The sequence below is a fragment of the Hyperolius riggenbachi genome, chromosome 4 (assembly GCF_040937935.1).
Source record: "Hyperolius riggenbachi isolate aHypRig1 chromosome 4, aHypRig1.pri, whole genome shotgun sequence".
NCBI lineage: Eukaryota > Metazoa > Chordata > Amphibia > Anura > Hyperoliidae > Hyperolius > Hyperolius riggenbachi.
The window spans coordinates 404,139,159-404,154,887 of NC_090649.1; the positions used below are offsets into that span (position 1 = coordinate 404,139,159).

The 15,729-nt window shown below is 42.2% G+C and overlaps 1 protein-coding gene across 1 annotated transcript in view; it reads left to right on the top strand.

Annotated features, from left to right (window-relative positions):
• Positions 1-15,729, top strand: part of PCSK2 (proprotein convertase subtilisin/kexin type 2) — a 277,467-nt gene that overhangs the window by 223,971 nt on the left and 37,767 nt on the right. Inside the window, exon 6 of the mRNA XM_068232302.1 lies at positions 4,130-4,206. Coding sequence (XP_068088403.1) covers positions 4,130-4,206 — 77 coding nt within the window. The remainder of the gene's footprint in view (positions 1-4,129; positions 4,207-15,729) is intronic.

Below are 15,729 nucleotides of genomic sequence, written 5' to 3' on the forward strand. Positions count from 1 at the left end.
TTCTAGTCCATCTAGAAAAATCTATAAAGACCACTAGATGATGAATGAAAACTACAGTATAAGGGGGAGAGGGACCACAGACCTCCAGGGAAAATGATAGTGGGAGAGGGCTACTAGACCACCAGGGAATACTGCAAGGAGAAGAGATCATCACTAGACCACCAGGGAAAGCTATAATGGTGGCGGTGGTGGTAGTGGGGGGGGGGGGGGTACGAGACCACCAGGAAAAGAAGTATGGGTGGGATCAGACCATATCTCCCATGGTGTAAAGCATCCAAAATCTTGTTATGGGGCCCAGTAATTTCTAGTTACTCGCCTGTCTCTCATTTCTGTTCACCTGTATTTACACTTCTGTCTGTTAAGTTCTTATATCTCCGTTCAATTCTTAGAAGCTCAGTTAGATATAAGGTGCGTACACACGCCATACTGTAGTGATCATACAGTATGTACGCGCCTATAAGTTCACTTTACTGCAGACAAATCAGCCAGAACTATAATAGACTGAGAGACTCTTTGGAGTGCAGAGATTGTGAGTAAGGGCCCGTGCACACCAAAAACCGCTAGTGTAATCGCAAATGCTCAGCGCTTCTTGAAGCGATTCTAGGCATGTGCCTAGCGATTTTCTAATCATGCCTAGCGATTTTTGGAGTTTTTTTGGTGTAGAGTTTTTTTTTATTTTTTGTTACAGTAGAGCTGTAACTGAACAGCTTCTGTAACAAAAACGCTTGGAAATTCGCTCTGATCTAGCGCTGTTCAGAGCAATTTTCCACTTTTCTATACTTAACATTGAGGCTGAATTGCCTCAGAAATCAGCAGAAATGCTGCTGGACCCATGTTTGCGTTTGGGAGAAAATCACATCGCTCTGGTGTGATCCATCCCATTCACATACATGAGCCAGGCGCTTTTCAAAGCGCTGGCAGTTTTAAAAGCATTCAGAAGCTGTCTTGGTGTGCACCAGCCCTGAAAGCTCTTCTTTATTAGGATGACCTAGGATGAATTCTCCCGGAAAACTGTTGATGACCAGTGTCAGCTTCCGTACAAATACAAGCTGCCCCTCTGGAGAGATATCTCTCAACGGAGGCAAAATCAATAAGGCAATATATTTGCATTATTGATCAGGCTATAATTTGAATGCATTCTGTAAAGAGTGCTTCAAAAGGACATTTGTCCTTGAACACAAAACAATTGAGGACTGAATGTGGCTAAAGGGTTCTTGACCCCATAAGTCAATTCAAAATTGACTAACAGGACTGGAGTCCTTCACTGTCATCCTTTACACCTAATCAATAAAATATCTACAACCGGTTGTAAAAATCATGTTTTATGTTTACACATTTGTTGTCATATTTACATTTTATTTTATACAAAATCTTCCATCAGGCTCGTTTATCTCGTTTCTTCTTTACGCCTAGGTGATATTTTCACATTATAAATAAAATACCCTTTAAGTCACCAGCAAGCAAGAAAATACAATAAATTTGACAGTACTTTCCACTACTTTTTGGCTTTTTTACAGTTGCAGAGTTTAAAAGTTGTTTTAAAAAGCAGATGAAAAATGATCTCCTAGGAGAAAACTTAGGCGAAAAAGAGAATTGGATCAGGCCAATTGTGTTGGATATATCATAAATGGTGTAAGGGAATTAGAATTCTAATTGGCCAGAGCAGCTTAGTGTACAAAGCGGCAGAAAACTCGCCACAGCATTAACTAAATTAAACAAAAAGTTGATACACATGTAGGGCAGCATTTTTCCAAACAAAATATTTTTGTGGAAATAGAAGTATACTTACAGAGAAAAAGACTGCGGAGTGCAGGTCTTCCTTTCTCTGGCAGCCAACTTGCGATCTCCCTATGCTGTATGCATATCCCTGCCTCCAGCTTCTAATTGGAGGCTTTGTCAAGCTGGGGGCACTGAATTGCTCTGGTCTATCGGGATTCCCGTTGGGGCCCCTAAACTAGTCTAGTAGTGCCCCTTAAATTTGAAATGCACGTAGTTTTCTACATTACATTTTTTTTATGACCTGACAATTGGCTTACCAGTGTGAATGTCAGCCTGAAAAACAGTCTGGGGACTATCCAGATTCCTTTTCCATCCCATCATCACCCACATGGGGTATCCAAGGAGAAAAGAGGTTGAAATATTGAATGAACTGCTATCACAAAAATAATATAATATACATTCACATGAAATGTACATTTCTTCCAGAAAAAAATGTAACCTAAATTACTACAGTCTCTATGCTGCTTACAGGTACAGTAGGTTTTAAAAAGCTGACAGATTTTGGACTAGTCCATCTCCTCATGGGGGATTTTCAGTATTCCCTTTATTCTTTCAGCGCTGCGTAATATGTTGGCACTATATAAATAAAATAAATAATAATAATAAAATAATAATAATTCTTTACAAAAGTACTCCTTGCTAAGGATGCAAACAATAATTTTAGCCAGCCTCTTTCTTAATTTGAACGCTATTTTCACAGCTGGACTGAAAAGAAAATGCAATATTTTGATTTTCAATAAGATTGAAAGTAAAGATCATATTTAATCAATCCACAGCTTTAAAGAATCCAATTTGTGATAGTTTCTAAAGCAGTTAAGATTGTATCTATCAAAAAATCTACCATGCTGGTAATTAATTTTAAGGAAACGATTGATAATGCAATCATTCAGGATTGGTTGAAGCCACCAATACAATCCAAATAATCTGATGGAAGATATAATGGGCATGTTACGAATTTTCCTGACTTTTCCAGCTGTTGAGAGATTAACCCTCTGCGGTCAGCACGTAGAGCCAGGGCAAGGTCTTCCAGCACCCAAGGCTGAGACACCAAAGTGCGCCCCTCCATCCCTCCCAACCCGGTCGTTTCACACTGATTGCTACTCGACTTATGCTGAGCATACACGGGTCAATCCAGCGGCCGATTAGCCGCCGGATCGACCCCTACCGCATCCCCGCCGCGTCCCCGCTCGCCGGCGCTCCTTATCAGCCGCTTGATTCCCCGCTATTGTCCGCCAGCGGGGATCGAGCAGGGAATCTATCCAGCAGGTCACCGGACCTGTCGGATATTATCAATCGAGTCATCAGGCTCGATTGATAATCCTCTCCTCGACGCCATGTATGCCCCGCATAAGAGGCGCCCCAGGGCCGCCAACCCCTGTAACACCTTAATCTCTAGTTATCTGGTTTGCAGGCACTGCTGTGTATCCCCTTTTCTTGTTTCTCTCTGCTTCAAACTCAATAGGGGAATGATAGCTGTGTGAGTTGTTCGCCCCCTCCTACATTGTGCCCTGAGGCTGGAGCCTCTCTCGCCTCTGCCTCTGCAACACTCCTGCTCTGCAAACTCTCACAATCTCTATTCATGTCTATTGCCTGCCTTCCCTGGCTCTGTTTTAAAGGGGAACTGAAGTAAGAGGTATATGGAGGCTGCCATATTTATTTCCTTTTAATCAATACCAGTTCCCTGGCAGCCCTGCTGATCCTCTGCCTCTAATACTATTAGCCATAACCCCTGAACAAGCATGCAGCAGATCAGGTGTTTCAGACTTTAAAGTCAGATCTGACAAGACTAGCTGCATGCTTGTTTCTGGTGTTATTCGGATACTACTGCAGAGAAATAGACCAGCAGCGCTGCCAGGCAACTGGTATTGATTAAAAGGAAATAAATATGGCAGCCAAATACACAGAACATTTATATCGGGCTTCTCTCCTGGCGGACTCAAAGCGCCAGAACTGCAGCCACTAGGACGCACTCTATAGGCAGTAGCAGTGTTAGGGAGACTTGCCCAAGGTCTCCTACTGAATAGGTGCTGGCTTACTGAACAGGCAGAGCCGAGATTCGAGCCCAGGTAACCATTACACTATAATAAGACTCCTCCCACTTTTATAGGAGCCTTACATTTTTTATTTTATACTTCTGGTTATAGTGTAAATAACCCTTTCATAATTCACCCGACAACATGTACACAATTCCTATCCCATATACCCCTTACTTATAGCTTATTTCACAATATTAGCTGAATCCCTTATGTGAGTGACTGATTTCTGTATCTGCAGATGTACGGAAGGCTCATCTGTCCTCTTCTTCTAATGTTGGCACTATACCAATGACTTTGCACATTTGTCATTTCAGAATGCAGAGGCGAGCTATGACTTCAGCAGCAATGACCCTTATCCGTATCCTCGGTACACCGATGATTGGTTCAACAGGTAGTGTGCTTTACATACATGCATGTGTTCATGAATTGTGACTTGTGGGTCAGAGGTGTATAGTGAATATAATTTGAATGGGTACTTGAGATAGACCTTCACATTACACAGAAGTGGTAAGAGTCTACCATTAAGATTGTATTATTAACTGGGCCGGATTTCTGGAATTAATTAGGTAGTGCAAATATTGGCAGAGGGAGTTTTTAATGAGGAAGGCGGCCCTTATATCAGCGGAGGTTGCGGCACAGGCATAGGTTAGGGTTAGGCATCCTTAGAGGGAGGATTCAAGTCAGAATATAGTAAGGTAAAGCGATAGTAAAATTACGTTAAAAATGACCGATATTTTACTATCTGAACTTGCATCAGTCGCATAGTAAAATATTGGTAGTTTACCGACATTCTACTGCTGCCTATCTCCAGTGGCCAAATTACTGTGGCGTTCTTTTTCTGTGTGCGTGTTTACTTTTAGTAACCGAGATGAGAACCAATTATTTACGCCACTAGCCCCTCCAAAAGATCCCAAACCACAGAAGTGGGTGCATGCTTCTGCGCATGAGTGGGCAGGTCTGTGCCCCTATCTCTATTGCACTCCCGTATGTGGTTCATTTTGCGCTTGCACGATTAAAGTCTTTATGGACTGCACAAGCACAGAACACTTTTGGCTGTGGAAACGTGATCAAGAGAGGCATGCAGATGTGCAACACAGAAGCTGGCAACCACTGCTGTGGTCAGGGCATTTTTCAAAGGGGCTAGCAACACACAGAATGGCAGCTGAACTGCAGCACTGGACCAGATAGACTCCTTGCGGTTGGAAGTAGCCCGAGGTAATTAAAGCTTAACCCTTTACTTTCAGCTTGGATGTCCTTTAATCTCTGCTACTCCCTGTGACTTAGGCCGTACACATTTAAAGGAAATATTTGAGGATTAAAAAAAAAAAAGATTTACTTACCCAGGGCTTCCTCCAGCCCCTGGCAGCTGATATGTCCCTTGCCTCAGCTCCGGTGTCCCGGGATCCCCTCCGTTGGAGATGCCCCTCTGGTGACTACGCTCAATTGGTCTGGAGTGTTCTGCGCAGGTGCAAGTAGATCTTTTTTTTTTTTTTAATTCTTGGACATTTCCTTTAAGAGACCAGACAAAAAAGATTTGTCTGTGTGAGAGCTGAAACTGTTAACCTACATTTTTAAAGGGCAACTTAACTGACTGTAAATCTATAAACTACACATGCCAGCATGTGTATTATAGTGTCCTTATACTCACCCGTTATCTGGTTTGGATGGGGGTCACTTCCATCATACTCTGACGTCCATTCAGCTCCATGAAAGGGAGGGAGGATAAGAGGTTGAGCCCCAGGCCCCCTATATTACCCCTCTGCTAAAAACCATCTCAGCCTCCTCTCTATCCATTTTTTTTATTAAACTGTGAAAAAAGCTACTTTCTCTGTTCTTGAAAGTGTTCCTGACCCTCGCTGCAGCCTTTCATTAGTCTTCCGTGCTCATCTCACTCCATCCATAATCAGCACCCTATCCAGTTGTCATCAGGGACGCTCAGCTCATCCATATATTCAGAGAAAATTAAGTCAGACTCATTGCTGCCCAGCATAATAAAGGAGAGAATTTCTCTAATTTGTTATTCAAATACTCGAAGTCCTGGTTTTCTATGTTTTCTGCCTTCATGCGTGGCTTTTGTCTGAAAGCAGCACTGCCTTGATATGTTTACTGTGGGCAAAGATCATTCTGATAAGACCCCACCTTGCAACAAGCAGTGAAGTGCATGTATTATTATTAATATTATTATTATTGTTATTTTTGTCTGTAGTCATGTCAATAAATGTTCATTAGAGGAGCTCACAATCTAATCTCTACCACAGTCAAGACACAGACACACAGAACATTTATCACATGCATTTCTCCTTGCGGACTCAAAGCGCCACAGCTGTAGCCACTAGGATGCGCTCTATAGGCAGTAGCAGGGTTAGGGATTCTTGCTCAAGGTCTCCTTTAGGGGTACTCAATCCGATTTTGTGGAATTGAAATCCGCATTTCTGATCTGAACTCGGAAATCAAAAATGACAGAGACTGTCATGAGAGGCTACGTCTTATTGATGGAAGATTGAGGGGCGTTATGGTTAAATACTTACCTGTTCTGGCATCATGCCTCCAGGCAGGTGATCACTCTGCCCTCTGCGAAGATGTGGCTCTGACAGTTTTGTTTTATTCTTCAAAATCGCCACCGAGGCCTCTGATACCCCCATCTGCTTTGCTGCAAGCCGCTGCCTAATTGGTGGGTGCTAAGCTGGGGCGGGCCAAAGTAATGCAGGGGGATGTTTCCGAAGAGCTTCTTGGGCTGCACTGCTAGGAGGGGGGGGGCGGAGTGTCACCTGTGAACAGATGATGTCAGGTCAGGTAGATATTTAAGCCTGAGACCCCTCCCCGATGCATCATCAGTAAGACAGAGCCTGTCATGACAGGCTTTGTCATTTTTACCGGAGGTACTCTTTAAAGGACAACTGTAGCAAGAAGGCTATGTAGGGTGTCATATTTATTTATAAACAATACTAGTTTCCTGGCAGCCCTGCTGATCTGTTTGGCTGCAACTGTGTCTGAATAACTCTGGAAACAAGTACGTGTCTAATCTTATCAGATCTGACAATAATGTCAGAAACACCCGATCTGCTGCATGCTTGCTCAGGGTCTATGGCTAAAAGTATTAGGGCATATTAGGCAGAGAATCAGCAGGATAAGCAGGCAACTAGTATTGCTTAAAAGGAAATAAATATGGCAGCCTCCATAGCCCTCTGTCTACAGTTGCCTTTTAAGATAATCTCATTAGGAGCTGCAAAGACAAATACACTTAAAGAGACACTGAAGCGAAAAAAAAATTATGATATTATGATTTGTATGTGTAGTACAGCTAATGCTGGATACACACGGTTTGTTCCCGTATCGAATGCGCCGCTCGATTCCCGACGAATTGATTATTCCCGAACATTTCCGAGCGCATTTCGATGATTTTTAGGTCGATTGCCATGTAAAGTATGGCAAATCGACCTAACGATCCATCGAACCGCGAATCGGACATGTCGGAAATAAACGAATCGACGTGAATCGAGCGGCGCATCGACGGGAATCGAGTGCGGGAACGAACCGTGTGTATCCAGCAAAGAAATAAAACATTAAGATCAGATACATCAGTCTAATTGTTTCCAGTACAGGAAGAGTTGAGAAACTACAGTTGTTATCTCTATGCAAACAAGCCATTAAGCTCTCCGACTAAGTTAGTCGTGGAGAGGGCTGTTATCTGACTTTTATTATCTCAACTGTAAGTGAACTGTTTACTTTTTCTCTGCTAGAGGAGAGGTCATTACTTCACAGACTGCTCTGAAAGAATCATTTTGAATGCTGAGTGTTGTGTAATCTGCACATATTATAGAATAATGCAATGTTAGAAAAAACACTATATACCTGAAAATAAAAGTTTGAGAATATTTTCTTTGCTGCTAATCTTCTAGTAATTATTCATAGTACACAACCAATTCATTATATCATATTTTTTTTTCCGCTTCAGTGTCTCTTTAAATTACACGCGTGTGTACAAGCTGTCCGCAGACTGATAAGACTGTTTTTGACAGATCTGCTACTGTCGTGCTACTGTCGGCAGAACGTCCGCCCAGCGGGAGGATCTGACGGACCCGTTGTTTACTAAAGTATGGCGTGTGTACGCGCCTTAAGATTGTATTGTGAAAATGGTATCAAAATTGAGATTCAGATTGAAAGACAGGTTAAAAACGTAATAGACACCTCTCTTTGTAAAGTTTCACATAGTGTTTTAACACTTAGCGGTCCTGTGTATATACTGTATGTATTTATTATTATATTTCAGGTTTTACCTAAATAGCACACACCAACTCTGTTTCATTTATTCCTCACTACCCTCTCTATCCTGGTTCTCAGAGATGGATTAAGACGAAATGGGGCCCTAGTCAAGGTAGTAGAGTAGAATACCCCTTAGGTTCATCTGGTAATCTGAGGTGGAGAGGAGTCAGAGAAGATGTCAGCTGGGCCCCTGGACATCAGTTAGGCCCCAGGCACCTGCCTAGGTTGCCTTGTGGATGATCCTGCTCTGCTGGTGCTGCAAAAGCAACAGCCCCTTTTTTCATTCACTATTGCATGCAGTGTACCCCTATTACAGCATGTACCCCTGAATGATGATTGCTGAGTACCCCCTGTTAGAGGCCTGGTTGGGTACCTGCGGGTTACCAAAATTGCGGGTCAGGTTCGGGTACAAATTTTGATTCTAATCTGGCTGCGGGTCAGGTCGGGAGTAGTGAAAGCAAGCAAGCATGAGATAATTTAATCATAATTTTGTCAAAAGTAAAAAAAAAAAAAAAAAAAAAAAGATCATAAACATTTCTTTGGCTTTAGTTTGTGCATAAAAATAGGATTCATTTTTCTTTACAGCCTTCCAGTGAGACTACCAATGTATATTTTATAATAAAATAGAAAAAGCAGGTCGCGGGTCGGGTTGCGGGTCTGGAGGCCTGCGGGTGCGGGTCGGGTGCAGGTACCAGATTCAACAGAAAGCGGGTAGCAGGGCTGCGGGTGCGGGTCTGAAAAATTAGACCAGCGTGGGCCTCTACCCCTGTTGTAAATATCACCTTGAGAACCTGTTGTGCCACATGTACAGTATATGTGTTCGCAATCTCAATATTTATACCTAAATGCTTTACAAACATTCCTTTATGCTTTTAACCAACTAAAATACTTTTCTAGTTTATCTGCATTTGTTTTATCATTTTTTTTAATTCTCTCCCCCATACTCAATGCAATAGACTGTTTATGACAAGTAAAGTACCCCTGAACATGCCTCCTGGGGTACACGGATGTTGCATTGAGAATCTAGGCACTAGAGCAATCCTGTCTACGCACCCTCCATTGTTTCACGGTGATGCGTTGTATGACAGCTGAATTTCTGCCCTACAACTTTACAGTGTGAACTTTTGTTCCAGTACTTCAGTTTCCATGGCAAAATTAACAGATCTTTCTTATCTACAAAATATCCAATTGAACGAACAAAACAGAGATGCGACTCTAAACCAAAAATATACAGTAAAACAAGCCAAGTAACATTTTCACGGGGATAACAATGTGTCATCAGCAGCGGGGAGTTTTGTGAGGTTTCAACCTGTTTTGTATGAACGTCTGCCAAGAAATAATATGAAATAGCGATCTTACTGTAGTCGTACTTGAAGCACTTGTGTAAGATTCAGTAAAGCACAAAAAACAAAAATGATTTCATAAATGGGGTAGAAAGCTCTAAAGGAAACCTGAGATGAGACAATAGAAAAAATATACCGTACATACCAAATGATCTGGGCTTGGTTTGGTAACCAGTTTGGTCCTTATTATTCCTTCTATAATGGCACATTGAGTACCGTGTATATTTGTCTGCTTAGGACCATGTGGTGTTCAGTATTATTCACTTATGTAACTTTTTATGCTCCAATGTTTGAAAGTATGCCATGTGTGTATACCATGTTTTCTATATTGCATAAAACATTGCAAAAAAAAAGTATACATTCTTGGGGCTTCCTCCAGCCCCCTTCAGGCTGTTTACACCTTCGCTGTCCTCCCATGCCTCCTGGGTCCCCGTTAGCAGCCTCGGTAATTCCTCCAGTCGGGTTGTACTGCACATGTGTTGGCTGGGCACGTGCGCTCCCTTTACACTCAGGTGCAGAATGCTCCCGGCGACAGGAATGCAATGGGGGCGCGCTTGCAGACGGACTGCATATGTGTCAACTTTTCGTGACTGAAGGACTTACTGGGCCGGCCAGCGGAGGATCCAAGCGGCCTCATCTCAGGCACACTTTAAAGGATACCAGAAGTGACTTGTGGCATGATGAGATTAACAGGTAAGCATATAGTACTAATTCTAGAACTAGCCCACATTTACTCTTTTTTCATTGGAAGAGATAACAGATTTTTAACTGAGTAGGCGGACGGCAGCATCAGCTTTCTTAAGGTGGCCATACATGGTACAATTTTTCAATTAGATAATTTAGTTCGATTATTCAGTTAGATCGAATATAAAGATTTTTCCAGCATGTCCGATCATTTTTCCCGAAAAAACGGGATAATCGTTCGAATTTCTTGATTGAAAAAAAAAATATTTTCAACTTTCATTCAATTCGATCATTTAGATCGAATAAATAGGAAAATCGAACATTTTTATTGTACCGTGTATGGCCACCATTAGACCTCATTAGAGGCCATAATGAGCTAAACATGGGTACATATAGCACTAAGCATGTTAATATCTTCTCTAAATTCCCTTCCTATTTTTTGCATTAAAAGTGTTAAAAGCTACTGCTGTTATCTATAGACCTTACTGGCAGTTGCTAGGTCTAACTGACAAAATAGTGTGCAAGTGAGTTGGGAGGCTGACTGGTATCTTACTGTTTTGGTTGTTGTAAACTGCCGTTCAGGAAATGCTTTTGAAAACAAAGAAAAACCTGAGAATCCCCCATGAGGAGGAGGACTAGTCTAAAACTTGTCGGTTCTGACAAGTGCTAAAGGGGAAAAAAAGCTGTTTTGATTTCAAATACATAACATTATTTGTGACTTGATGCTAAATGAGAATCCTGTCCCTGGAAGAGATAAACATCACGTCTGACTCAACTAGAAAGCAACAACTTAAAGCTTACACCTGTTGGGTAGATTTGCCCTTTATCTGACCCCTGTTTCATTAGATTCCTTGAAAAGTAACTAGGAAATCATTTTTCTGACATAACTCGGTAGTGTAAATAATGGATTTGATCTTTTAAAGGATTGGCAATCAATAGCACTGAAATCTGTTCTGTTAAATTGTGTGTAAAATGTCCCCTTACAAGGCTTATTTATTGCAGATGTATGTATAGAGTTCTTTTCATTATCATAATTTAACAAATCAATGATCCATATGATATTGCAGTGCCAGAGTTAAGGTGTTGATTTATTAAATCTTTAATTGCTCTGGCCACGTCATAAAGAGCTAGGTACTGTTTTTAGCGACACATTGTAAGATAATAATATGCTATATTTAGAGAGAGTTTACATTTATGCTATGTTGGTTACATAGAAATCCATGGCTATAGTACCAAAGCATTAATAGTATAAGTCTTAGCCTGCTTTTACATGTCATGTGATCACCGCACCAAACAGATCCGTACTTCATATGACCTGGTGGCAGTGTGCGCTGATAGGGTCATATGCATAGGCCCGCCCACCATTCAGTGATGTACTCCCTGCTGAAAAGGAAGTATGTCACTGGGATTCCCGTTGGTCTGCACATAAATGCTGTACTGTGCTCCCATTGTTCACACTTATTGCGTCACCATAGACGGCATAATCCGTGCGGTAGGCATGGATCATGAAGTAATGCACTGTTGACTTTGCAATGGGATTGCGGCAATTTGATTACTTCCATCACACCACATTGCGTCGCATTAAAGGGATACTGTAGGGGGGTCAGAGGAAAATGAGTTGAACTTACCTGTGGCTTCTAATGGTCCCCCGCAGACATCCTGTGCCCGCGCAGCCACTCACCGATGCTCCGGCCCCGCCTCCGGTTCACTTCTGGAATTTCAGACTTTAAAATCTGAAAACCACTGCGCCTGCGTTGCCGTGTCCTCGATCCCGCTGATGTCATCAAGAGCGCACAGCGCAGGCCCAGTATGGTCTGTGTCTGCGCAGTACACTCCTGGTGACATCAGCAGGAGTGAGGACATGGCAACGCAGGCGCAGTGGTTTTCTGACTTTAAAGTCAGAAATTCCAGAAGTGAACTGGAGGAGGGGCCGGAGCATCGGTGAGTGGCTGCACGGGCACAGGATGTCTGCGGTGGGACCATTGGAAGCCCCGGGTAAGTTCAGCTCATTTTCCTCTGACCCCCCTACAGTATCCCTTTAAGTATTAAAGTCTCCATAGACTTTAACCACTTCCCCTCCCCTGGGACAAAGATCTACGTCCCTGCAAAATCCCTCTTCACCTCGCAGGGACATAGATACTCGTAGATACCCATTCATTGATCTAAGTCTTCATGCCAATGATCGCCAGCATCAATGAGATGCCGTGGTCATTCACAAAAACCTAAACTTACACGTCCACGCATTACTTCCTGTTCTCGTACTCATTCACAAAAACCTAAACTTACACGTCCACGCTTTACTTCCTGTTCTCGTACTAATAGTACGCTCAAGAAACTAATGAGTGAGGACATCTTGTGGCCAAATATTATAATGACATCTATATACATTTTTTTTTTTTATTTTTTATTTTTTTTTATATATATACATTTATTTTAATAAAAAGACACAAAATTTAACTTCTTACCTCCCACACTCTCCCATAGTTACCCAAATAAACTTTTGTATAATAAAAAAAATGCAATTCAAAAAAAAATATAAATTTACCTTAGGAATTGAACTTTTTTAATATGTATGTCAAGAAGGTATATTATGGTTGTTTTTTTAAATGATAAATTAAATTGATGTGAGGCATGATGGGATTTGTAGTTTTGTCACAGCTGGAGTGCCAAGGTTAGCCATCACTGTGATAGGGGGACATAATTTAAACCATTTAATAACCAAGAGAAATGGGCAAATAAAATATTTGGGTTTTAATCATGGTAGCATGTATTATTTTAAAACTATCATGGCAAAAAACTAAGAAATACCGGTAATTATTTTTTCCCATTTTTTTCTTATTTTTCCAATTAAAATGCAGTTAAAATAATCCTTAGCAAAAAAGTACCACCCAAAGAAAGCCTACTTTGTGGTGAAAAAAAAAATGTATAGATCATTTCAGTGTGATAAGTACTGATGAAGTTATTTGTGAATGAATGGACGCAGTGCTGAAATGTGAAAATTGCTCTGGTGTTTAACCTCCTTAGCGGTATGCCCGACACTGTGTCGGGCATGCCACTGCAGAGGTTTTGCTGCGGATCGAGGATCGCCCAAATGAATCTGTTTATTTAATTATTTCCATTAGATACTAGCTAGCACTACATTAGCTAGTATTGTCTGCAGGCACCCCCGAATGGCCGAAATCCCCCCCCCCCCCTGATTGCCCGCTAGATACATTAGCACGCCGGGATCCAGCGATCGAGCAGCATCCCGCTCAGCTCCGGTCCTCAATATGGGGAGGATCGGGACTGCGCATGATGTCGGTGACGTCAAGACGTCATGCCGTCATGTACGATCCTCCCCATAGTGAAGTCTGGAGCTGAGCGGGGAGGCTGCACCTATCGCGGGATCCAGGCAGGGTAATGTATCCAGCAGGTAATCGGGGGGATGGGGGGGGGGGTTCCGGAGGTGTCGGCAGACAATACTAGCTAGCCTAGTGCTAGCTAGTATGTAATTGGCACACTTAAACTAATAAATTAGCGCGGGGGGGACTGATCATGCGAAACCCCCTGAGCAGTGTGACGCTCAGGAGGTTAAGGGGAAAAACCCTTAGAGGTGAAGGTTAATTGACTTAGCAATAGCTGTGTCTTGCGATAAAAAAGCGTACCGCAACTCCATAGTGTAGAAAGGCACTTATACTCATTTTTTAGTGAACACCATAGGTAACTGTACTTGTTAATTTGAATTACTCTTATCTTTTTATTTCTTTTTGGTGCCATAGAAAAGTTATATTAATTTTTCTAATATTTGTTTACTGCAGTTTCCAATCAGCATTAGTGTTTAAATTATCAACGATTTACCACATTTTATAGCTGATTAGTACTATTGTCCTTATGCATGTATGTTGCTTAATGTGGAAAAAATATGTTGCCCAAAATACAGGCAAAAATAAGTTTGTCCACTTTTGATATTCCTTAAAACATTTGTTGAGTTGCTAAAAGCTGTAAATATTTTTTTAATTTAATTGGTACAAACATTAACTACAAAAAATTAATAGATTATTAAATTAATAAAATCCCGTGATAACAAAATTGAAAATAAAGTTTGTTTTAATTTTTTTATTAAGCCAAAGTAGAGGATCTAATATACTGTTACTTCTTCATTAATAGAGATGGCCTGAACAGTTTGCTGGTGATGGTACATTCCCGCATGGGTGCACTAGGTGCCAGCTTGGTTGGGTGCGATAGGTGTGGGCAGGTGGGGAGGACAGTGGGAGCTGGCGGAGAAGCGCCCGCATAGGACAGCAAAGCATCTTTAAATTTGCCTCCAGGGCTCCCTATTATTTCATTAACAGACCAATGGGGATCAGAAAGGTCTTTTTCTTGTTTCCAATGTTACGGTGACCATACGTCCCGCTTTACCCGAGACGTGTCCCACCTTCGGGGCCGCATGAGGTCCTGGGAAACGTCCTGCTTTTAGCAGCGGGACGTCCCGGCCTCGGGACTCTGGCAACCGTACTGAATGAACTAGCCACAGCGTCTCATAGACGCTGCGCTAGTTCATTCCCCGCAGCACCGCTCCAGCAGCCTGCATTGTCCTCCGACAGGCACAGGCAGAGCAGGGCTACAGGAAGATGGCATCCGGAGGTGGAGCCCTGTACTGGAAACTATTTGTGTCTCCAGTACAGGGCTTCGGGCACCATCTTCCTGTAGCCCTGCTCTGCCTGTGAACGTGGGAGATTGGAGAAGGATCGCCCGGGGGAGCTGCGCGCCAGAGGATGGCCGGGAGCGAGAGGAGACTTCTGTCAGGTGAATTTTTGGGTTTTTTCCAGGTGAAATGTGCCCCCATTGCATTTATTTTGTGCTGACATGTTGCCTGCAATGCGTTTATTTTGTGCTGACATGTTGCCCGCAATGCATTTATTTTATGCTGAAATCATAGCTTTCAACTGTCCCTCTTTCGGAGGGTCAGTCCCTCTTTGGGTGCCCTGTCCCTCTTTCCACCTCATTTGTCCCTCTTTCAGGACTCTGTCCCTCTTTCTATGTAAATATATATATTTCTCTACAAAAAAATGTGTTTAATTGACTCTAAACTTTATTTTACATGTTTGCCCCATTGCGTTTATTTTGTACTGACATGTTTGCCCCATTGTGTTTATTTTGTACTGACATGTTTGTCCCCATTGCGTTTATTTTGTGCTGAAATGTTGCCCGCAATGCATTTATTTTGTGCTGAAATTTTGCCCGCAATGCGTTTATTTTGTGCTGACATATTGTCTGCAATGCGTTTATTTTGTGCTGACATGTTGCCCGCAATGCGTTTATTTTGTGCTGACATGTTGCCCGCAATGCGTTTATTTTGTGCTGACATGTTGCCCACAATGCGTTTTTGTGCTGACATGTTGCCCACATTGCGTTTATTTTATGGTGTCTGGGGTAACTGCGTTTATTTTCTGGTGTCTGGGGTAACTGTTGCTGCATTTATTATTTAATGGTCATAGTTGGCTATGTTTGCTGCTTTGGGGTTACGGCATACTATTAAATAGCATCATACAGTTTCTGCACACCCATGATGCGAATCCTCGTTTGACCACATCATGGCATAAACACTGCTTATCTTATGCCTCGCTGTTACATCATTATGTTAG